This window comes from Rhodnius prolixus, unplaced genomic scaffold (genome assembly GCF_049639745.1).
Source record: "Rhodnius prolixus isolate KJV_2025 unplaced genomic scaffold, Rpr scaffold_9, whole genome shotgun sequence".
Classification (NCBI taxonomy): Eukaryota; Metazoa; Arthropoda; class Insecta; order Hemiptera; family Reduviidae; genus Rhodnius; species Rhodnius prolixus.
This window is the reverse complement of record NW_027411604.1, coordinates 17,614,750-17,640,804: the sequence shown is the minus strand read 5'-3', so window position 1 is coordinate 17,640,804 and position 26,055 is coordinate 17,614,750. Positions and strand designations below refer to the sequence as shown.

General features: G+C 35.4%; 1 protein-coding gene across 5 annotated transcripts in view; it reads right to left on the bottom strand.

Moving 5' to 3' along the window:
• LOC141454336 (ras-related protein Rab-37-like) overlaps window positions 1-23,321 on the bottom strand; it is a 164,934-nt gene extending 141,613 nt beyond the window's left edge. For 2 of the 5 annotated variants that reach the window (XR_012458634.1, XM_074128449.1), the window contains exons 1-2: window positions 8,634-8,952; window positions 206-385 (exon numbers count right to left, since the gene is read on the bottom strand). Coding sequence is in view for 4 of the 5 variants with exons in the window: in XM_074128449.1 (XP_073984550.1) it covers window positions 206-385; window positions 8,634-8,684 (231 nt within the window). In the remaining variant the exon portion in view is untranslated. Of the gene's footprint in view, window positions 1-205; window positions 386-1,690; window positions 2,001-8,633; window positions 8,953-23,178 lie in introns of those variants that run through there. The other 3 variants (XM_074128451.1, XM_074128452.1, XM_074128450.1) reach the window with 3 other exon arrangements.
• Window positions 23,322-26,055: the final 2,734 nt, after the last annotated feature.

Here is a 26,055-nt window from a genome sequence, read left to right as displayed (position 1 = left end):
GTATCTTAATCATAAAGTATATTATGCTCTTGATTCTTCTAATCAGTAATCCACTCCAAGATCGTAGTTTTACCGTATAAGCTGTTTGTGGATGTCACTTGTCAATGTGTTTCGTTTAGAAAGCACCCATTTTGCTGAGAATTACCTCTTACTTGCAAGATAGTCATCTAAAAGTGCCTTAATAAAATGCCTTGAACCAACTTACCTTATGTGCGATTTCAGTATCACGATATTTAATTGGTGTAAAGAGTTGAGGATCAGGAGTGTAATCTCTATATCCTGTAGGACTTGGAGTAGGCCGTCCGCTACGTGGATCTGTTGTTTTCAAACCACCGTCGGATTCTGTTTCGAATACATCATCACTCATACTGTCATCTGCCATCACCTGGAACATAGCCAGTGAGTGCGTAATTAGGCAAATATTTTTAGAAAACCTAAAGTAACTGGGTAGATACTGAGAGCATAAGCTGAAGTGTTATAACAAGGGTAATCCCAGGTCTAGTGAGCTGAATGTGACGAAGGGAAGCAGTTGATGATTATCCCAGCTGATTAACCACGCCTAGAGCAAGCTTAAAGACACGACTTATTGCTACTCTACAAAACTTTTACAACACCTAAAAAAACCTGAATTTTTTTTTGGTTTTCTAGTCTCAAATGTCTTCGAGGGAGGATTTGAATTCTGGATACTTTCATTGTAGGTAGGTTTGGGGATTTTCCTGCATCTCAGAAAGGTCAAGGACTCCTGTAGGAACTGTGGCAGCAGTGTATGGACTAAGGATAAGGACTCACAAGCCCCTTTTGATGAATTTGCCAGGACCTTCCAAAGGTGGAAATTTATGCAATAGAAGCTTCGACCATAGAAACTTTATGGCCAGAAGATAGTAATCTCTCTTTTCCCATTGCATTTTTTTTTTCACGGAGATCCCCTTGGGTTTGAACCCAGCTTCCTGCCCATAGATTTGAGACCTCTTAAATCTTTTATAATCACATTCAAGGTAGCTCTACAGGGGTTTTTGTTATGAATCTTGCATCACCAATGCATTTGATGTTTATGATCCTAGTTTTCCATTCGTGAATGCAACACTCTAACGCAGTGGTTTCCAACCTTTTTTTTCGCCTCGTACTCCTAAAGAAATTTCACTCGAACCTCACACTCCCCTGATATTTATACTTTGCTCAAGAATAAATATAACAAAAAAAAAAAGGAAGTACAATAACAACACAAGATGTGAAACATACTCATAAAACGAAAACAAATGAGATGTTCTCTAACAATCTCTATGAACATCTTAATCATGAGAAATAAAAATATGAAAAATATTTGAATAATAATAATATCCTATCATTTACCTGGGCTTTACTCGCATCCCAGGTTGGGAACCCCTGCTCTAGCATGTAGGATATAAATTATCAGCATCCCAAATATTTTTTTGAGAAAAAAAAACTTATAGCAAACAAATTTAACTTTGTCATAACATCATTTTAAATAAAATCCAAAGGCAAGACCGGGTCACAAACTCCATACCGCAATACATTACAGCTTTGCGGGCCGCGCCTTTTAACCGCTCGGCTAAATTATTAATGTATCATTTGTATTAATAAAAAATAAATAAAAATGATTTCAACTATTACTAGAAGCAGAAATGTTCACAAAAAAAGAAATGCATGAAGGTAATCTCTAAGAACGTACCTTAATTGGTGATATTTTCTTTAATCTGACCATAATTGTATTTGTTTATAAGTACGAACGATTAAACACAGAGCAGATTAAACATTAGATAGATTAAAACAAAAACAAGCATAACAAATAACTGCACACCATATCAGAAGAAACTATTAACTGAAATAATACACAATCGCTGAGTGTACGGCGAACTATCGCGACTATGTGGGTCAGGTCGATATAATACAAAAATATCGTAACCTTTAAAATTTTACTACTCCCGGCCGCCTCCAATACCAACACTACATCCCCCAGAGACTGAGTGTCACGTTAATAATGTATTCTGGAAGAGGATATGGGGGACAAGTAGCATGCATGTCCGCAGTTTTCAAGGTTGCCTTTATCTATTCTCCGTCATATCACTTTGTCTAGTTACTCTGATTTCAATTGAAATATTAGTTTAAAAAAAAAAATCTGCAAAATTACTTTTAAATAATAGAGTAAGAGTTAGCTAAATGAGGAAATCTTAGTTACTCATGAGTAGTTGGTTCTAGTTAATGGCAGCCCCTAAAAGAGGCAATATTCGTTACTCATGACGAAGTAGTTGGTACTAGTAACCTGCAGCCCCAAATAGAGGCAATATTCGTTATTCATAACGAAGTAGTTGGTTCTAGTTACTGGCAGTCTCAAAAAGAGGCAATCTTAGTTGCTTATGACGAAGTAGTTGGTTCTAGTAACCTACAGCCCCAAATAGAGGCAATCTTAGTTGCTTATGACGAAGTAGTTGGTTCTAGTTACTGGCAGTCTCAAAAAGAGGCAATCTTAGTTGCTTATGACGATGTAGTTGGTTCTAGTAACCTACAGCCCCAAATAGAGGCAATCTTAGTTGCTTATGACGAAGTAGTTGGTTCTAGTAACCTACAGCCCCAAATAGAGGCAATCTTAGTTGCTTATGACGAAGTAGTTGGTTCTAGTTACTGGCAGTCTCAAAAAGAGGCAATCTTAGTTGCTTAAGACGAAGTAGTTGGTTCTAGTAACCTACAGCCCCAAATAGAGGCAATCTTAGTTACTCATAACGAAGTAGTTGGTTCTAGTAACCTACAGCCCCAAATAGAGGCAATATTCGTTATACATAACGAAGTAGTTGGTTCTAGTTACTGGCAGTCTCAAAAAGAGGCAATCTTAGTTGCTTATGACGAAGTAGTTGGTTCTAGTAACCTACAGCCCCAAATAGAGGCAATCTTAGTTGCTTATGACGAAGTAGTTGGTTCTAGTTACTGGCAGTCTCAAAAAGAGGAAATTTTAGTTACTCATAACGAAGTAGTTGGTTCTAGTAACCTACAGCCCCAAATAGAGGCAATATTCGTTATTCATAACGAAGTAGTCGGTTCTAGTTACTGGCAGTCATCAAAAAAAGGCAATCTTAATTGCTTATGACGAAGTAGTTGGTTCTAGTAACTGGCAGTCTCAAATAGAGGCAATATTAATTATACAACAAGAAATTACGTTCGCACTTCTAACGTCAGGTCGAAAGAATTTGTAACAACGAAAGGAATCCGTCAAGGCTGCAGCCTTAGCCCATTGTTGTTCATAGTTGCCTTAGACGAAGCTCTGCGGCAGTGTCAGCAAAAAATGCGCAGCTCCAATGTTGGATATTGTAGAATGACTCCTGTGCGTTTGAGCCTCCTCGCGTTTGCAGACGATATCGTCGTGTTTGCAAATAATGATAATAGACTTGCAATACAACATGAATATATTGCAGGAAGAATTAGGGAAAATTGACATGAAGATTAACGTCCATAAATCTAAAACTATGGAGATTAGCCGTTGCAGAAATGGACCGCTGAATGTTAAAATCAGGAATGTTATGTTGGAGCAAGTTGCTGATTTTAAATATTTGAGGGTTAATATTAATGAAGAAGGCCGAATCCAAGGAGAAATTAACAGAAGAGTGGCTACGGCAGGTAGAATGTTCAATGCCCCTAAGAAAGGATTTACTACTAAAAGGGAAGTAACGAACGGCACGAAAATAACGGTTTTTAAAAATACCTATCTCCCAATTGTAACCTACGGCAGCGAATCGTGGGTACAGGCAGCCGAAATGCGTTTCCTCCGAAAAATAGAGGGAAAGACGAGGAGAGATAGAATACGATATTCTACTATAAGGTCTAATCTCGACGTCAGGCCGGTGGAAGAGCTGCTGAGAGAGCACAGGCTAAGATGGTTTGGACACATGATAAGGATGGACACAAGCCGTATAGCAAGACTTTGCTATGAGGCTAAGATGCAGGGTCAAAGAGGCAGGGGCAGACCGCGCACAACATGGGAAGGGATAGTGAGGGAGGACTTCGGAAGGAAAAACTTGGATTGGAGAAGAAGGAGAAATTTGACTGAGGATAGGGTTGGTTGGAAGGTTTTATTGAAGGCACCTCGACACTGAAAGGTAAACAAGAATTGACTAAGAAGAAGAAGTAGATTAATTATTCATAACGAAGTAGTTGGTTCTAGTTACTGGCAGCTCCTAAAAAAAGGCAATATTCTTTACTTGACGAAGTAGTTGGTTCTAGTTACTGGCAGCCTCAAAAAGAGGCAATCTTAGTTGCTTATGACGAAGTAGTTGGTTCTAGTAACCTACAGCCCCAAATAGAGGCAATATTCGTTATTCATAACGAAGTAGTTGGTTCTAGTTACTGGCAGTCTCAAAAAAAGGCAATCTTAGTTGCTTATGACGAAGTAGTTGGTTCTAGTTACTGGCAGCCTCAAAAAGAGGCAATCTTAGTTGCTTATGACGAAGTAGTTGGTACTAGTAACCTGCAGCCCCAAATAGAGGCAATATTCGTTATTCATTACGAAGTAGTCGGTTCTAGTTACTGGCAGCTCCTAAAAAAAGGCAATATTCGTTACTCATGACGAATTAGTTGGCCCAAAAAACAAATATGTAGTTATTATACATTTTAATTTGTAAAACCTTTCATGATCCTGAAATGTAACTTACTAGGGAAGCCATCTCCAAACTGGCCCAAAAACGAATTTTTATACAAATCTAAATGTATGAAATGTATACACACTAAATTTACGGAAAACCTGGGAGCCGTTTTCTCGGTAAATAAAAAAATTCGTAAACGATCCTCTGAGAATAGCCAAGTACTCAATTTGAAGAATTGCGGCAACGTTTAGAAGCGACATGCCTGCCACTTTCAGTGCAATTCCAGAATGATATTCAGTTTTAAAAGACAAATAGAAGTAGCAATTCCCAAAATATTTTCTTATTTAGGTGAGAAATATCCAAAAAATGTTTGCTGTAACAAATTTGTTGTTATTTTTGGAGAACATTCTTGCGTGAGCCACTATTTCCGTCTATGAAATTAAATAAAACGACATACAGATCAAGATTGCCTGGATAAACATCTATCTGCCTTACTGAAGATTGTCTGTTCTCAGTCTCTGAGAATCCAGATATTGGGAAAATTTGTAGAAATATTGTGGCCCGCGTGAATCTTGCCTGTTGCACCAAGTGGCCCGTGGTTTAATTGAGTTTGACATCCCTGGTTTAGGGTATCCCTACTTATGTCAAAAAATAAATAATATCTGCCATCACTAAATAGAAACTGAGTCTCTTCAAAGCACTTCGGGATCTCAGAATAGTGTGCATTAGGTGTTCCACTTCCGGAATCTGAACCCTTAGTGTTCTACACTTAGCCCAACGATTATATCTACATCCGTTTAGGGCTGAAACCAAAGTTTTTCCCGTTTATAAACATTAATAAGCAAAGTTTATTGTCGCAACTAATTAATAGAGTATTTTGTGTTATATCTACACAATAAATTTTCCTTGACCTAAATTAATCTAATTACAATAGCACTAACAGTACCATTAAATTGAAATACTTATTTTCTACATTATTTAAACAGTAGCTGATAAGTAATCAGTTTACAAAATTAGGCTTAGTAATACATTCAGATAATTTGTACATAAGTATTAAATAATTATTTTCTATTAAGACTTTTATCGTGATCGAGACCAATTATCCAGCTACTACTGTTCAGAGCACAACAATTTTTACCATGTTCAAAAAAAACCTAAAGCTAGATGATCCTAGCTGGTCTGTACAGCCACCATAATGTAAAACAATAAGCCCCGTTAAGTGAGCTGAGTCAACATACCAAAACATGATAAACAGTTTAGTTACTCCCTCCACCACCGGCAGCAATAGTAGTGAGAAGAGAGTGAGAAGGTTATACAATTGTTATCATGTCCATGACCTGTATTAAAAGACACTACCCTAGATAAGGTTCATATTGTTTTCATTTTACCAAAAGTAGAAGCGTACACAATGCTACCAACTACGCACCAAAAACAGCTTACGTTAACATTACTTTCTATTACAACAGTCATCAGTTCTTTTATCTCGTTTTACATTATTATAACTATTATTAAACCAGTGCCATTTAAATTATCGAAGTATTGAATTATTCAATTGTGCCTAATCGCTTTGATTTCTGTATATTAGGGGGTGAGATATTCACTCAGAAAGATTGAGTTAGATGTAAGATTCCTAAACTATAAACTTCAATATTTCCTTCAGTTTTGCGAATCTAAGGTTGATATTTCCCCCAATTGTAGATATAGTTGTAGTCTTCAATTGTGCCAAATCGCTTTGATTTCTGTATATTAGGGGGTGAGATATTCACACTGAAAGTTTGAGTTAGATCTAAGATTCCTAAACTATAAACTTCAATATTTCCTTCAGTTTTGCGTATCTAAGGTAGATATTACTCCCAATTGTAGATATAGTTGTAGTCTTCAATTGTGCCAAATCGCTTTGATTTCTGTATATTAGGAGGTGAGATATTCACACTGAAAGTTTGAGTTACATGTAAGATTCCTAAACTATAAACTTCAATATTTCCTTCAGTTTTGCGTATCTAAGGTAGATATTTCTCCCAATTGTAGATATAGTTGTAGTCTTCAATTGTGCCAAATCGCTTTGATTTCTGTATATTAGGGGGTGAGATATTCACACTGAAAGTTTGAGTTAGATGTAAGATTCCTAAACTATAAACTTCAATATTTCCTTCAGTTTTGCGAATCTAAGGTTGATATTTCCCCCAATTGTAGATATAGTTGTAGTCTTCAATTGTGCCAAATCGCTTTGATTTCTGTATATTAGGGGGTGAGATATTCGCACTGAAAGTTTGAGTTAGATGTAAGATTCCTAAACTATAAACTTCAATATTTCCTTCAGTTTTGCGTATCTAAGGTAGATATTTCTCCCAATTGTAGATATAGTTGTAGTCTTCAATTGTGCCTAATCGCTTTGATTTCTGTATATTAGGGGGTGAGATATTCACACTGAAAGTTTGAGTTAGATGTAAGATTCCTAAACTATAAACTTCAATATTTCCTTCAGTTTTGCGTATCTAAGGTAGATATTTCTCCCAATTGTAGATATAGTTGTAGTCTTCAATTGTGCCAAATCGCTTTGATTTCTGTATATTAGGAGGTGAGATATTCACACTGAAAGTTTGAGTTAGATGTAAGATTCCTAAACTATAAACTTCAATATTTCCTTCAGTTTTGCGTATCTAAGGTAGATATTTCTCCCAATTGTAGATATAGTTGTAGTCTTCAATTGTGCCAAATCGCTTTGATTTCCGTATATTAGGAGGTGAGATATTCACACTGAAAGTTTGAGTTAGATGTAAGATTTCTAACCATTAAACTTTTGCGTATCGATGTATTTTGGTTAATAAATTATTATTAACGAATGTTCTTATTTTGTTTTGTTTTTAAAGGAATATAAAAGATCTTCTATTAATTAGTAGAAATATTTAAAAAAAGGAAGTAACGATGATTGCTAATTAGTCATTCATTGATTTTATTTTACACAGTTGAAAATAAGCAGTTCAAAGAAAAGTTGATTGACCTAAAAAAAAGATAACCTCTATAAAATAGAAATAGTATTAATTGCTATTAATACTACCAACCGGAATATTAGCCAATGAATATCGGTATAAATGAATGAAATTTTCGCCTTTATTTAAGTTTAGGGCTTTATACGAGACTGGGATATTTTCACTAACTGAAATATTTGAAAATAATGGAAATATTCTATTCCCTCGTGGGTTCAGTACACCACAGTTCCAGTTGTCAATTACTAGGACCTCGAGGGCAGCAGGACTTATTTATTTATATATTTTTTAACTACCGATTGAAGGTGAGCAACACAGGGAAAGAGATTACTTAAAGGTTCTTTCTAAACAATAATTTAAATTTATTAAAACGAATTATATATATAAATAAAATTTTAAGTATATAGTAAGTAAAATGAATGTTTGCTCATAATAATTGCAAGAAAATTTTATTAAGTAATATTTGTTAAGAGACTTTTAATTATTAACATTTCAGTTAATCAAAAAAATTAAATTTTGATGTTTTCTTTACAAAGTCGAACGTAAAATGCTCAAAACGTTTCTAGAGATGTTAATATGATTAGGTAACATATGGAAAATTGTACTACTAACGACATGGTTTATGAATGAATGAAAGTTACAACAATTCAACAGCTCCTTAGAGTATAAACCGTTTATTACAACTAATTAGCTATAATTACAACTAATGACAGCGGAAAAGTTAGAAATTGGTGGTCAGAACGGGGGGATGGCAGCCCCCCGTAGGGGTAAAGATTGTGAAATCAGCTGTGCATGATTGATTGAAATTGAGTGTTTGAAATTTATTGTTTTGTAAATAAAAATTAGGAAAAAAAAGAACCAAAAACGAGTCAGAACATGAATGAAAAAATGGTGGCAAAGTTGATATAATATGTTAGGTGCATTATTGTACCTGTTGTACCTATGTATACAAGTGGGTGTACCAAAAAATACAAGCACTTTACTTAGCCCTATTCCCTTCAGGGATTGTAAATTACAAAAAAAGAAAATATATATATAAATATATAATGCTACTAACGTTTAATGTAGTCACTTGTTTCTTAACTCCAATCATATCATGTTCCTTCATAGGGCACAGCCTTTATGTACAATGTCTATGCTAGCAATAATATTCACTATGGTACACCATCTTCTATTGGTGTTAACAATAAATTCGCAAGGCGTCTAGGTATCACATTTTAAAAACAGATTTTCAACCTTATATCAGATAAAAATAATAAATACGGTGCTAATTTATGTTACTAGTCCCTTTATCAGTAAGTGAAGTAGAAGATAACAATATTGTTATAACCTGACCACATAGACTCCTACCTAGTTAGCTTTAAGGGAAGGTATGAGGTGATTGAAGTGTAAGTTTTGTACGCATGCGTGATTAGTTACTATCTAGCAAACCTTAGCGCGGGATCAATCGTGTCCCTTTACAACACAAGCACTGGGCTTGGAACTTGTTGAAATATATGTACCTACCCATCTATTGGCGAAGGTGATACGTTCAATTTTTGGCCCCATCCCTTTAAACAACTGATCCAGTTGTTCCTTAAATAGTATGACCAGGTTACAGTAAATTACATTTTAGGTATCACTACCTTCCATCTTTATTTTACTTAGCACCTAATAGATATATAGAGTTCAGTAAAGGTTTTTGTGTGAGTTGTAATCTAATTCTTTAAAATAATATTAGGTCATCCGTTCTATGTACTATTTTTACAATATAATTTATCGAATTATTTTTATTAACGAAATTCTCTTCAGTTGATTTCCTTATTATTTTCGCAATTTAAGAACTATTCTATTTTATTTTCGTAAAAAAGTTTTATTTATTTTATTTTTCAAGTGTAGTGGGGCTCATCCTATTACATCCTCCATGCGTCTAAAGCTTATCCTTCTACCAAACCACTGCCATCCCAAGCATTCTCGTGCTTTATCTATCCATCTTCTTCTAGGCCTTCCACTTTATTTTCTATTACTCTACTAAGTAAGAAGAAGATATTGCTGCAGTCATGCAGATTTTCGATTTGGACTTATCACCAAAAATATCTGCTTTAAAGTCCCCTGAGTTTGAAAAAGTAGTTTCTACTAAAATGGGTCTATCACTCTTTCTCGTTCATTCGATCACTCAGTGTGGACACTAGCTATTGGAGTTGTCTATTCCAATTGAGATTCCGAAGGCAAGCTTATCGGCTACCTTCGGGAGTTATCGGAATAATAAGGCGCGCTTTAATCAAACTGCCATTTGTAACTAGCAATATTTAATAAAATCTGAATGCTACGTCATTTGTTCTGTTATAAAATGCATAAGTTCAAACTTATCTCTCTTCATGAATTATTGTTTATTTTTTTTTTTTTGAAGTATGGCCTCGCGGAATTTTATTTTAATACTTTGTTTAATTTAAGACAAGACAACATCTGAGGTCATAGACGCCTATAGCTTTTTCCAGTACACTGCTGGCCACCGCAAAGCGTTCTCTCGTTAAGTCAATACTATGATGTCAATGCCTGCTAATCGTTTACCAAAAATATGTTTTCTAAAATTGAATGAAATAATGAATATTCCCTCTATGCCTTTTAATTGGGCATGTGAATTAAATTATTATTTGTCTACTATGGGTGCGGACTATATTTGGCGAGCTAATGACTTAAATGTAACAAAAAAAAAATTATAATAATTTAATAAGGGCTTTTAAAATGAATTTAATTTGAAAAGATATTCAGTTTGTTTTGAATTCTAGTATTTAATTCTTATTTTCGATTAATTAAAGACTTTAGTTTTAATAGAGCAGGAATAACAATACATTAATCTGAATATGAGCTTGAATAAAGTTAGAATTTTGGCCCAGGTTAGAATGGCGTCTGAAAAACAAACCAGAATATTGTTAGGATCAAAATTCTTACCATTTCAAAAGTGATGATGATGATAATTGTAAACTGTGTCTTAATGGTAAAGATGTAATTTGTTGGTCCCATTAAGTATATTTGAGTAAATATATTTCTGATAATGATGATTCAACAATTTTAGAAAATTTGTTGACTTTAGGCAGGAATGTTCAAAAAAATTTCACCATATTTATATGTATTTGGTAAAAGCATTAAAACTTAGTGAGATTATCATTGTGAATTGTGTTTAGAAATATTTTTATTTGTATATTATTATTTATATAAATTTAACAATAATTATATTAATAATGCATTATATTACAATAAATTACTATAAATGATAATTAAAATGGATAATACTAGCGAGAGAAGTGAAGTAAGAAAGGATGGTTCTTGTTTATGTTCTGAAGTTTATTTCGAACCCAGGATCTCTGAGTGAGAATGCAGAACGCTAACCTTCCATGTCGTAGAAAATAAAAATTTTTTATTACCGAATTACAGTATGACTAGGATCTTAAATTGAAAACAAAATTTCTGCCCGATTGAAAAAAAATAAAGAAGTATAAATAAATTTAATTGCACATAAATTATTTCCCCCCCCCAAAAAAAAACAATGTCGCTTGTACAAAAAAACATTCTGTATTTCTGTCAACAAAACGTGTGAAACTGCTCTACAGACTTCTTGGACGACGCTTCAAATTGCCCCAATGAACTCAAACGTTTAATATATGTACAGTACTATCCTCAAACCTATGTGGACTTACGGACTAGAGCTGTTCAGCCAAACCTACAAACGTACGGACAGTACAGGATATTTCAGTCAAAACTCCTCCGACAGATAGCTAACGCTCCTTTCTACGGTGACTAACCTCACTCTTCACACCGACCTCAACATTCCCTTCATAGACCAACTTGCCAAGACTAAATACTAAAAATTCCATACTACTCTCTCGACTAGCTCTAATCCTCTTGTACTGTCTCTCGCTTCCTCTGATATTCCTAATAATCCTCCTCGCCGACTGAATTGCCAATGGCCCCGCTACTTCCTCGCAGTCTGAAGGCCTAAACGTCATCCATAGAGAGTGCTACCGCTGGGTAGTTTCTCTCCTCCCGCACCAGTTCATCATACTCTCCATATTTACTGATTGTATACAATGTATACAGATTGTAAATTACAAAATAAATTTTAAAAAAATATTTCTGTCAAGATATTCGAAAATGTTATTAATTTTTTTTTTGTTAAATTACCATTTTTCAGACAGTTACTCCTTAATCCACAGTCATCTCTCAATTTGTCCATGAATATAATAAGTCCAATATTCGAAGCAGTTTATTTGGAAAAGATTTAGAGATATAAAATTGAAGATTAAACCAGGCTATAGTATACCCAAATAAAATAAGACTATAACATAGTCTAAGTGTAGAATGTTCTGTTCTAATTTCTTCACGTAAACAAAATATTCAAGTTAGGCTATGGAAACCCTAATATTCTAAGGTTTTTCATACCTTAGTTTTCAAACAGGCGGACTGAAATTTTTCAAAATGAAAGCAAGGATAGAGTAAAAGTCTAAATAAAGTAAAATGTCACGGTCAAACAGCATAATGTAAACACATCTATATGAAGGACAAACCATTATATGCAGAACTTATAACCACAATAATAAATAGTAACCTATCTTTTAATAATTAGGTTTATATTAATGCGGGTGCCCGTCTATATTACTGAGTTTAAACATTAACATAATGTTTTTCTTCATAACGGATTTAATATTCACTTACTCTCTAATATGTTTTAAGGTTTCTTGAATCCAAGAAAGGAGATTTTTAGAAAAAGATATTACGTAAGCGTGTTTCCGTGAGAAAATCTCAAAAACGTGGTATTTCCGGTTTAGTTATTAACTAAATAGTAGATTCCAGCTTCCTCTTATTTTTATTTTTTGTGATATTTTATTCAAACACACACATACGGACCATTTCGTAAAATACAGTCGAACCTCTCAAAAACGGACATTGGCGGGGGAAAGCAGAGTGGCCGCTATTTGGAGGTGGTCGTTAGAAGGAGGTAGGCAAGTTTCATTATGAAAAAATATGGGTTTTTTTCCCAAACATCTATTTGAAAATTGTTTATTATTATTAGATTTAAAAACGTACATAATTGCATAATTATTTAGCTATATGATATGCATCAAGTTTTTCTTAATTATCCAAAAAATTTATCAAAAAACTACATATTCCAACAAGTCAAAGTTTATAGTATTTACTCTCAGACGGAAAATCCTACCTCCCATCATCTTGAACCAAACTCCTATACCAACTGTGTACAAAGTACGCTACCTTGGACTGCATCTAGACAAACGGTTGACATGGAATCCCCCATACTAGACTGAAAAGACAAGAAACTAACCAACGCTACAAACTTCTCGCTAGAACTTCACGAACGATCGAAACTTAACCTACGAGGGTCGTTTGAAAAGTCCGTGCAAAAATAAAAACTACTTAATTTTTTGGGGTAAACCTTTTTTATTTTTCAACATAGTCTCCTTTTAGGCTTATACACTTCGTCCAAGTCTGAAAAATAGCCATTCGTTTCTGTAATCACCTCCTCGTTTGAATAAAATCTTTTTCCCGCCAGCCATTTCTTCATATTGGGGAACAAATAGTAGTCCGAGGGAGCCAAGTCTGGAGAATAGGGGGGATGTGAAACGAGTTGGAACCCTATTTCCATTAATTTTGCGACCACAACTGCTGAGGTGTGAGCTGGTGCGTTGTCGTGATGGAAAAGGACTTTTTTGTGGGCCAATCGTGGGCGTTTTTCTTGCAGCTCGGTTTTCAAACGGTCCAATAACGATGAATAATATGCACCTGTAATAGTTTTACCCTTTTCCAGATAGTCGATGAGGATTATTCCTTGCGAATCCCAAAAGGCAGTCGCCAAAATCTTTCCGGCCGAAGGAACGGTCTTCGCCTTTTTTGGCGCAGATTCCCCCTTGGTAACCCATTGTTTAGATTGTTCTTTGGTCTCAGGAGTGTAGTGATGTATCCATGTTTCATCCACAGTGACGAAACGACGCTTAAAGTCCTGCGGATTCTTCTGGAACAGCTGCAAACCGTCCTTGCAACACTTCACACGATTTCGTTTTTGGTCAAGCGTGAGCAATCGCGGCACCCATCTTGCGGAGAGCTTTGTCATGTCCAAATGTTCATGCAAAATATTATGTACCCGTTCATTCGAGATGCTTACAGCACTAGCAATCTCACGCACCTTCACTCTTCTGTCATCCATCACCATATCATGGATTTTATCAATGATTTCTGGAGTAGTAACCTCAACAGGGCGTCCAGAACGTTCAGCGTCACTTGTGCCCATATGGCCACTTCGAAAATTTTGAAACCACTTATAAACTGTTCTAATCGAAGGTGCAGAGTCACCATAATGTTTATCAAGCTTCTCTTTAGTCTCCTGAGGCGTTTTGCCTTTCATAAAGTAGTGTTTAATCAACACACGAAATTCTTTTTCGTCCATTTCTTGAAAATCACTCGACTTCCTCGATTCAAACGAATGCCAAACACAAAGAAATAGACCGATCTGGCTGAAACTTGGTGTGTGTTCTTCCAAGAGATGCTACTAACTAAACATAACCTCGATACGCGCCAGTAGTGCTATCTCTCTGACTTTGCACGGACTTTTCAAACGACCCTCGTACGTAACAAAAGACTAATATCTACTGTTACTGCGACCCATTTGGTCATACGGCATCGATGTATGGGGATCGACTAAGCGTTCCAACTCTCTGCGCTTCCAGACATTACAGTCAAAAATACTTCGAAAACTTCTTAAAGCTCCGTTCTATGTATCTAACCTCACTATCCTTAATGACCTCAAAATCCCTTTCATTACAGATCTTGCTAACACTCGTTTCTTCACATATTACTGACTTAATAAATAATTTTTGTAACAATTTTTATAATAATTATCACATTTATTCATAACAATAATAATTTATGGTAAGATTATCATCATACTATCATCTATTATTAGAAAAATAGAAAAAAACCTTTCGGCTAGTTGACGATGGCTCGATTTGGTTTTTGCAAAATCTTCCAACACATTTATTTTCTCTTCTAGAGTTAACCATTTTTGTTTGAGAGGCATATCGGAAAAAATAATATTGTTCGTCCAAAGTAATATTGAAAAATGATTAAAATGGTACAAGATGTATGAGCTTATATAGGAAACTTTAGGAAAACCAGAAAAAACAAAAACTTGAGAGGGGATAATTCTTTTGATCACCGCGTCAAACGAGCTTTTAAGAATAAGGTGGTCGTTGGTGGGAGGTGAAACATTTAATCCGTTCCCCAAAATCAATGTCCGCGGTCGTTATGTAGAGTGTCCGTTAGACGAAGGTTCTTTTATATAGAAAGTGTATAGGAGTAAAACGGGGAAATCCAAAAACCTGCCCGTAAATAGAGGTGGTCGCTAGTGAGAGTGTCCTTTATGGGAGGCTCGACTGTAATGCATTTTATTTTAAGGAATTATTTTGAATTCAATACAATGTGACGAAGTCGTTCAGATCATATGATGATCAGATTCGTGTATCTGATCTGGAGAACAATTCTTATTGTTCTCCGATGGACATTTCACAAGAGTTCATAATAAAACTAGAAGACATAATCTGAGTAGAGAATACCCTTATGTTTTGAAGAACAAAGTCTAGAACAGGGGACCCCAAACTTTTTACCCAGGGGGCCAGTTCACTGTCCCTCAGACCGTTGGAGGGCCGGACTATAAAACAAACAATTTTAAAGTAAAAAAGACAAAACGGGAACAAATAGGATATTTCAAATAAAGAACAAGTAAATTTAAATCACCAAACTGCCCAGTATTTCTGTGGGAACTATGGACCTGCTTTTGGCTAATGAGATGGTCTAATGTCCGGTTTAGTTATAGTGCTTTGCCATTCTTCCTACTTCTGCTGTTATTTCACACTGTTTTCGGAGCCGTGACGCGTGCATCCCGCGTCATCGAAAGTAGTACTGTACATGAGCGTCGCAGCGCTTTGCGGCACCGCCACATATAGTGCTCCTCTCACTGACCACCAATGAAAGAGATACCCCTTCCGGAAGTGCGGCGAGGGCTGGATAAATGTCCTCAGGGGGCCACATGTGGCCTGCAGGCCGTAGTTTGGGGACCCCCCTAGTCTAGAATGTTAAACGAATTCTCACTGATGTTTTTATTGTGCCAATAGAAAATGAGTTCAAAGCTAAAAACGATATTCAAATCATGGACGGAATCTAACATATGGATATTATAATTATTACCTATTTTGCATTGTTATGGTGTGCAGAATTGACACCTGCTTAGCGGTATTTGCAATCCCTTGGTTGGATTTGTGATAAAGCCGTTATTTTAATCTGGAATCATGTCTAAATTTCTGGCAGAATAAATAAATCATTATTATCCCGAACAGTTTAAAATTATTTGTGAATCATCTACAAAGATAAGGACTTGAATAAAATAAGAATAGTAATAAAAGGGATTGTAGGGCAAGGATTAGGTCAGTGGTTAGCATATCGGATTCCCTCACAAAGATTCCGAGTACGAATTCAGCTGCCGGCCTTTTCATTTTACTCTTCCTAGGAGTTTCTTACAGCTCCACTGACCAATGATAGAGAGTGTTGTCTGTATTGAGAGAACTTTGTCCAGAGACCGGCAGTAGTCTGAAAAAAAGCTCCAGGCGCCAATAATCTCAGTTGTTGATACGCCTTAAATTAAATTAAATTATAGATATATACAGGGTGACCAGAGTTATATGCTCCACCCACTTTTTTTTTAAACGGCGGGAAATTTCGAAAAAATAAAAAACACGTATTTAATCATTTTTAGTCTAGTTTATTTTTAGTGATTGACCCATTTTTTTAAAGCCCTGTATCTCGAGATACAGCATCCAACTTTTGTTTTATTTGAGCTCCTAAAAACAACCAAAAAAAAGTTTTTGAAATCGGTTAGGTTTTTCAAAAGTTATGGTAATTTAAAATATGAAAAACAAACACTTTATTGTCAAAATTATGTTATTATTTTTAAAGAATCTGTTCAAACTGGCCGCAATCAACGGATAGGCAAGCCAAAACTCTGGACTCCCACGCATTGCTTGTAGCAGCACTCATCTCGAGATAAAGGGGTTTAAAAAAATGGGTCAATCACTGAAAATAAACTAGACTAAAAATGATTAAATACGTGTTTTTTATTTTTTTTCGGAATTTCCCGCCGTTAAAAAAAAAAAGTGGGTGGAGCATATACGAGGGTCGTTTGAAAAGTCCGTGCAAAGTCAGAGAGATAGCACTACTGGCGCGTATCGAGGTTATGTTTAGTTAGTAGCATCTCTTGGAAGAACACACACCAAGTTTCAGCCAGATCGGTCTATTTCTTTGTGTTTGGCATTCGTTTGAATCGAGGAAGTCGAGTGATTTGGACGAAAAAGAATTTCGTGTGTTGATTAAACACTACTTTATGAAAGGCAAAACGCCTCAGGAGACTATAGAGAAGCTTGATAAACATTATGGTGACTCTGCACCTTCGATTAGAACAGTTTATAAGTGGTTTCAAAATTTTCGGAGTGGCCATATGGGCACAAGTGACGCTGAACGTTCTGGACGCCCTGTTGAGGTTACTACTCCAGAAATCATTGATAAAATCCATGATATGGTGATGGATGACAGAAGAGTGAAGGTGCGTGAGATTGCTAGTGCTGTGGGCATCTCGAATGAACGGGTATATAATATTTTGCATCAACATTTGGACATGACAAAGCTATCCGCAAGATGGGTGCCGCGATTGCTCACGCTTGACCAAAAACGAAATCGTGTGAAGTGTTGCAAGGACGGTTTGCAGCTGTTCCAGAAGAATCCGCAGGACTTTAAGCGTCGTTTCGTCACTGTGGATGAAACATGGATACATCACTAAACTCCTGAGACCAAAGAACAATCTAAACAATGGGTTACCAAGGGGGAATCTGCGCCAAAAAAGGCGAAGACCGTTCCTTCGGCCGGAAAGATTATAGGCGACTGTCTTTTGAGATTCGCAAGGAATAATCCTCATCGACTATCTGGAAAAGAATAAAACTATTACAGGTGCATATTATTCATCGTTATTGGACCGTTTGAAAACCGAGCTGCAAGAAAAACGCCCACGATTGGCCCACAAAAAAGTCCTTTTCCATCACGACAACGCACCAGCTCACACCTCAGCAGTTGTGGTCGCAAAATTAATGAAAATAGGGTTCCAACTCGTTTCACATCCCCCCTATTCTCCAGACTTGGCTCCCTCGGACTACTATTTGTTCCCCAATATGAAGAAATGGCTGGCGGGAAAAAGATTTTATTCAAACGAGGAGGTGATTGCAGAAACGAATGGCTATTTTTCAGACTTGGACAAATTCTATTATTCGGAAGGGATCAACAAACTAGAGCAGCGTTGGACGAAGTGTATAAGCCTAAAAGGAGACTATGTAGAAAAATAAAAAAGGTTTACCCCAAAAAATTAAGTAGTTTTTATTTTTGCACGAACTTTTCAAGCGACCCTCGTAACTCTGTTCACCCTGTATACAGGGTGAAACTTCCATAATATTTTTGAGAAAAATGAAGTCAAAGTTTTTGAAGAAAAATTAGAAACTTGCTATCCTTCGAAGTTTGGGCCACAAAGCGAAACACTTAGTATTATCATTTTGAAATATAAATTAGCTTATTTAAAAGGAAATTTAACCTTCTTTCTAATGAGCTTATTGAAATTACTGTAGCTTTAGTAGTTTGAGAAATATAGACAACGTTTTGCTAAAAAGTAGTAGTACCTTGAAAAAACAAAATTAAAAATATCTACAAAACGGAGCAGAATTGAGCTATAGTTTATACAGAATTTTTTGTTGCAAATGATGCCCAGAATCACCTCCAGAAGTTTCGACCACTCCTCCGTGTACACCCTGCATGTTAGAAAGTCTAGTGTGTGATAGAATCATAGTAGTCAAATTCTGAACACCAGTTTCTCAACCTTTGAGTTGCATCCCACTATTTGGGCAATGAGCTGTAAGAAGCTCCCTAGGAAGAGAAAATCTAAGAGGCCAGCAGCTGGATTCGAACCTGGGACTTCTGCTTAGGAATTCAATACGCTGACCGCATAGTTAATCCTTTCTCTACATCCGCTTTTATTTCTATTCTTCTGTAATGACGAAGAATTTATTTTTATTCCAATCATTATCTGTAAGAATGATGTTATTCTGCAAGAAACTAAAATACGATACCAGATTAAAAAATGGCCTCGTAAATCCAACATATGGATTGCAAATGAGATTCTCGTTTTCAAATTCACTGATACGGCTGGCTGATCCTATCTTCTTTCTCTATTCAACATCCACCATGTTCTACCTCCATTTCACTCTAAATTTCCGAACATTTAATCCTCATTTACACAGATACAACTTTCTTTAATTACCTCAACTTCTTTATAGTCTGTCATATTCATATTGTCATTCTGCTAAATCGCATTAATACTACAAAACAATTTATTTTAATGTTATCCATTCTGTCCTGACAATTCAACCATATTTAGCTCTCAACCAACCACTACCTCCTACACCAGATTAACAGCACAGCTCCGCACTTCTAGCAAGTATTTTATTAAAATTACTGACAAGGATACTGTTTACAATATTAATCCCCAGATGCAATGCAAACTTTGCCAATCAAATGAAAACGTAGACTTTCATGTGATGTGCCCCATGTATCAACCAATAAGAGAATTTTATAACTTTAACGGCTAGAAGAACTGGACGGACAAGTTGCTTAATCATAAAACTGAAATCGCTCTTAAACTAATTTGTAAATATGTGAGTAACGTACTCAAATTACGAGCTTTAATTCTTTATAGATAAAAAAATAATAATAAATATTTATGTATCAAATAATAAAAATTAAACTTAGAAAATAGTGAAGCAAAAACGCCGAGTTTTAAATTTATTTTTTGTTCTACTCTGTTCATTAGAGTGAGATTGCTAGTGCTGTGGGCATCTCGAATGAACGGGTAGATAATATTTTGCATCAACATTTGGACATGACAAAGCTATCCGCAAGATGGGTGCCGCGATTGCTCACGCTTGACCAAAAACGAAATCGTGTGAAGTGTTGCAAGGACGGTTTGCAGCTGTTCCAGAAGAATCCGCAGGACTTTAAGCGTCGTTTCGTCACTGTGGATGAAACATGGATACACCACTACACTCCTGAGACCAAAGAACAATCTAAACAATGGGTTACCAAGGGGGAATCTGCGCCAAAAAAGGCGAAGACCGTTCCTTCGGCCGGAAAGATTATGGCGACTGTCTTTTGGGATTCGCAAGGAATAATCCTCATCGACTATCTGGAAAAGGGTAAAACTATTACAGGTGCATATTATTCATCGTTATTGGACCGTTTGAAAACCGAGCTGCAAGAAAAACGCCCACGATTGGCCCACAAAAAAGTCCTTTTCCATCACGACAACGCACCAGCTCACACCTCAGCAGTTGTGGTCGCAAAATTAATGGAAATAGGGTTCCAACTCGTTTCACATCCCCCCTATTCTCCAGACTTGGCTCCCTCGGACTACTATTTGTTCCCCAATATGAAGAAATGGCTGGCGGGAAAAAGATTTTATTCAAACGAGGAGGTGATTGCAGAAACGAATGGCTATTTTTCAGACTTGGACAAATCCTATTATTCGGAAGGGATCAACAAACTAGAGCAGCGTTGGACGAAGTGTATAAGCCTAAAAGGAGACTATGTTGAAAAATAAAAAAGGTTTACCCCAAAAAATTAAGTAGTTTTTATTTTTGCACGGACTTTTCAAACGACCCTCGTAATTTACAAAGTTCTTCTTTAGGATTATGATATTTGAGCCCAAATCTTCTAAATTAATTTCTTTTAAGCATTCAACTAACTGTAAAAGTACCAGTTAAATTTAATGTTGCTTGGATAGAGCTTACTCATTACAATCAGTCTCTTTAAGCAGATTTTTACTTAGTTATCATTTAAGTTCTGTCACGTGATAATCCTATTAAATTTTCTTTATCTTTTATCGATAATGATGTAGCTTTTCCTAAATTTTCTTTATAGTAGGGGTTTGAAATCTTATTATCATTTGTGTTTTCAGATTTTGGAAAATACTCCATGAAAGACAATTTTAATCCTGCTAAAAACATCAAATACAGAATGATTGATTTATTGATTGAATATTATCCATTTATCGTATGCAATTTCCATCTTTTCACGTCACTTTTCGGTGACTCGCAATTTTGAGGAGTCGTTTGATCGCAAGAATTGAAAAGATCCGCTGTCATCCATTCCCATTAATGACGGTGATGAGATCATTTCCGTTCCTAAACATGAGCTCACTCTTACAAAAATACACCTTAAACCTCCCAATTTATCGTATTCTTCAAACTAGCCTGGTACAGGTGAAAATGCTCTGAGTCTTCTAGATCTTGGACGGTAACCTCGTGAGTATGGAATTATCTGTTGTATTCTAAATGTTTTCTCTTTAAATGGTACATTTAAGGATTAAATATCTGGATTAATAATTGATAATCAGTGATAATCCTAGCGCAAAGGTTCGCTGATTATATCTGTCGTAATTCCCCTCGCTTTTTTGTTTTTATTCTAAACCGGTTTCGGATTTTCATCCATTATTATAGGTTGCTTACTTAGTTTGGATTAGAGATTTTGATTGCATTTAGTCAGCAAGTCTAGTATGATGCGCAAACAAAGTTGAAGTCAACATTCTATACACCAAACTGTTTAACCAACCTCTGATGATGAATTAAGGTCAGAACCGGTGAACATGCTTGCTTGGACGAATCAAATCAGCGATATTATCCAGCTCTGTGAAACACATTTCCAACAATTCTAAAAGTTATCTGATTATTACTGAACAAAAATTAGCACATCAATTACATTAAGTTCGTTCGGTTTTTATTTTGGTACAGATTCATTCCGATTTTCTTTTTTTATTTTCGGCGCAAGCGCAGAACTCGATTGTTCATTTGAAAGATTATTTTAAGCCTAACCTTTCTATGAATTTTGGTTTAACAAACATTGCTTCTGTGCTTGCTGCGTAACTTATTGAAGAAAATAAAGTGCATTTTCGACATATTTTGCTCTATTTTTTTTTTTTTTTTTTTTTTTTTTTTTTTTTTTTTTTTTTTGGCGCATCGACGACTAGGCCATTAGCGCCCATTTTGCTCTATTATTTTAGAAAAGGCAACCGAGCTGCAGAGGCTCATAAAAAGATATGTTGTGTATATGGTGATGATGCCTTAACAGAACGCGTGTGCCAAAAGTGGTTTGCCAAATTTCGTTCTGGAGATTTTGACATTAATGATGCGCCCCGCTCCGATCGCCCGACCGAGATTAATTCAGATGATGTCAAGAGCGTAATCGATAAAGATCCATGCGAATCGGTGAGAGAGGTAGCAAGTGCACTTAACATATCCTATACGAATGCCAAAAATCATTTGCGCTGGCTAGGATACGTTTCTCGGCTCAATGTTTGGGTACCGCATGAATTAACCGAGGCCGACTTAGCCACTCGCATATCCAGTTGCGATTCGCTGCGGAAACGTCAAGAAAATGACCCATTTTTAGAGCGGATGGTAACGGGAGATGAAAAATGAATCGTCTTCGATAATGTAGTGCGTGAAAGATCATGGAAGCACCGCAGTGAGCCGCCGCAAACAAGCTCGAAGGCGGAATTGCAACCGAAGAAGATTATGCTCTTCGTATGGTGGGATTATAAAGGTATCATCTATTACGAGCTGTTACCGTCAGGCAATACAATTGATTCAACTGCATAATGTTTGCAGTTAACCAAATTGGGCCAAGCAATCCGCACAAAACGTCCAGAATTGGCAAAGTGCAAAGGTTTCGTCTCCCACTACGACAACGCCAGTCCGCATACGTCATTGACCACTCGGAATAAACTGCTAGGACGTTTTGCCTCATCCTCCGTATTTACCGAACCTGACCCACCTTCTGATTATCATTTATTCTGATAGTTGCAGAGCTTCATGAACGGAAAAAACTTTCGTTAAAGTGAAGACTGTCATAAAACATTTTGATTGGTTTTTCGACGATAAGCCACAGACGTTCTACGAACGTGGTATAATGAAGTTGGTGGAAAGATGGCAAGAAGTCATCAGTAAGAATGGTCCAATATATAATTGATTAAAATTTATTCTGTGTATCAAAAAAATTGTTATTTATTCCACCCTCAAAAACCGAACGAACTTATTTGCCAACCCATTAAATTTAAGTTCAACCACCTTTACAAAAATAAATATATAAATAAATGTAAATGCTATATTTTTAACTCTTTTTCTTAACCTATAAAAACGGAACGGATCATTAGAGGTGTGAGATAAAGAGCTTATAATTTAATATCTTAATATATGCGGTGTAAATGTTATATCATTGGCAGTAAATTTAACTTTAATATGTCCTTCATTAAAATCATTCGTAATGTTTTGAGAGGTAGGATAATAATTTAGTATTTAGTGCTGTAAAAGTATCAATTAGTTACGTAACACAATTACGCAATAAAAATAAATAATATTAATAAAAGAGAAGCAAAGAAAATTAGTTCAAGTAGCAACACAGGCATTAATACGTGCCCAACAAGGTCGTCTTCAAACAAATTAGTAATCCAGCTGGCTTTTTGTGCAGCGGTATAGCTGTTTAAATAGTAGAAGAGAAACACACACAGTCTGGGCTGCGAATGTGCCGTAGAATTGGAGGGGAACCAGAGACCTTGGCAGCCGGCCTCTACCAGGTGTCCCGCAGCGCCCAGTTTTGGTCCAAAGAATGAAGGAATATAAGGCGCAATGGCTAGAGCCGTCGTCAGCCATTTTGAAAGCGAATTTCCCCCCTTGGGCTGCTCCGTAGCCGCCATCTCAACTAGGACGAGTCCATCTGTATAGGTGAATAACCTTGTTTAAACCTTCTCCTTTATCATTTAAATTCGGATTGTAACTGTTTTGTTTTGTTTTTAACATATTACCCATATTTTTCCTAGACAATTTTTCGAATATAAATATTGTTTAACAGTTCAGTTCCCTAGCTTTTAAGATTTAATTTCATTAAGCTAGTAAATTTTTGCCTTAATATCTTTCAATATTAATTACATTTTTAATATGCAATTAAGCTTCAATTTTATTCCAATGTATTCACTATAATTGGATTCCAATTCCTGGTTTTAAATTCTATATTATAACCCAACAAAAACTTATAGTTTAAAAGTATAAGGGTTGATTAAACGCCAAAAAGTACATACATCAATCAGCAAGTACCCAAAATTTCATTTATACTTCATCTTGTAATTTCAGCCATTTAGAATACCTCCTAATACAATCAATCTAAGTTAATTCGGTGCTACAATTAACTGAACTAATATTTTGAATTAGAAAATGGCCAGCATAAGGGCGTGTGACATATAATAAATTCTTAAATGATATTATTGTAATAAAATTTAAATAAAACATATTTTTCGTACGTTTCTAAATTAAAAAAGTTCCGGGCGCCAATAACCTCAGATATTGTCGCGCCTTAAATCATAATAAAAAAAAAATACGCGTTATTTGTTAAATGATTAGCATCACTTATTCATCAATACTTAATTTAACAACAATTATTTCCCAGCACAAATGAACTAGGTATGATTCAGTTTTCCTGCTCACGTTCTCAAAACTTCCATTTTACAATTCTAAAACATTACCTACGCAAAAAACACTTAAATACCTTGTACAATTCTTTAATTTTATTTCTGCTTTGGTACAAAGAAAAAGATGTTCACAAAGAAGGATTTGTACCAACTACTTCCTTTATTATCAAGGTGCCGGAAATGATTTATTTCCGGCATATCTACCAGATTTTAATACTTCCACATAGGAAGGGGTAAGACAAAGTAAAAAAACTTGAAAACGATAGTGTAATGTAACCGACATAAAGTGCTCCTGTCGACAATCACTTGTAACCCAAGCATTGAATAATAATTTAAATAATTACGGTTGGACAAATTTATCTGCTAATAACTATTACATAACTTGACTGACTCACGCAAAGTACCATCTCACCAATTTGGGTTCAGGTCAAAGCATTTATCAATAATTTCATGTTAAGTGAGTAACTGAACATATCGAGCATTAAGTAGAAAACAGAAAGTACACAGCAGCTAAATTTCTTGATTTAGCTGGTGTATTTGACAATGTTGACATTCTGGACTAGTTTACAAAATTAGGTAGACTTAAGCTCCTAATTACATCATTCAAATCATACGATTCTTTTTACAAGACCAAACTTTCTGGGTAAGATTCAATAACATTTACAGTACTCAAATTATCATTTCATATTATTAAATTATTCTTTCAATTCAGAATGTCAGGACCTTATGTACTGAAGTTTACTGTCAAAAATATTATATATACAATAGATTCAAATAAATTTTGTATGGTTTGTAATGGAGGTCAGCGTGAAAATATCGCTCATTTGTTTTTTGAATGTCCTGCATATAGCATTTATAGGCAAAGTTTAAACCTTGATAACAACAATTTAGCGAGAGAAATGGAAATATTAGCGAATGATTATTCTCAATCAAACATTCACAACGTGTACAAATATGTTAAAAATATACTAATGTTACGGTCATTTCTGTTGAATGAGTAAAGTTTGAATTTAGTTGTATGTTAGATTCTTATTATTTTGTTTGTATTTTTTGTACCAAGTTGTATTCATTGTTGTTAAGGATAAAACCAACTCCTTTTGTTACAGGTTTATAACCTATAAAACAAATAAAAAAAAAATAAATAAATACAGTACTCGACGACAAACCTCGCGAGACTGGCTGAGGGAGAAATAAGTCATATACTCTTCAATTACTACTATATAGACAGACCTAAACCTAGAATTACGATGTTAGCTACTTACGACACAATGTCATAAACAAAAGAAGACGACCCAGATATTAAATAAAACCATTACCGACTCATAGGCAACAACTAATCTTATAAAAAAAAAACTGAAGTTCAACAAAAAAAATTGAAGTTAAACCTATCGGAAACGTGAGCAAAACATCTTTCCTCTAAGAAGGTTACGAAATGAAGACCCCTGAAAACTATCGAGAAATCTCTTAGAATAAAAAAAAAATCAAGGAGTGTACTAGCTTGACGTAACTCTGGACGTCAACTCATCAACACAAAACTGTATCAATCATAACCCAACTGAGACAGTTATAGCCACTTATTAACATAAAAACACTAACAATAATGTACAAGACATTACTATAACCTAAACCCCTGTCAAATTTGGATAACAGCTAGTAAACTGACTGACCTAACACTAAAGTAATTACAAAAAATAATTCACTGAACGTCTCTTAGTTCACCAGAAAAACACAAATTCATCTAATGGTTTTCGTTATGTATTAAATAAAAACACAGTCTTCTAACAATACACTTGCATTTTTACAAGCATTACACTTGATGGAAACTGATATA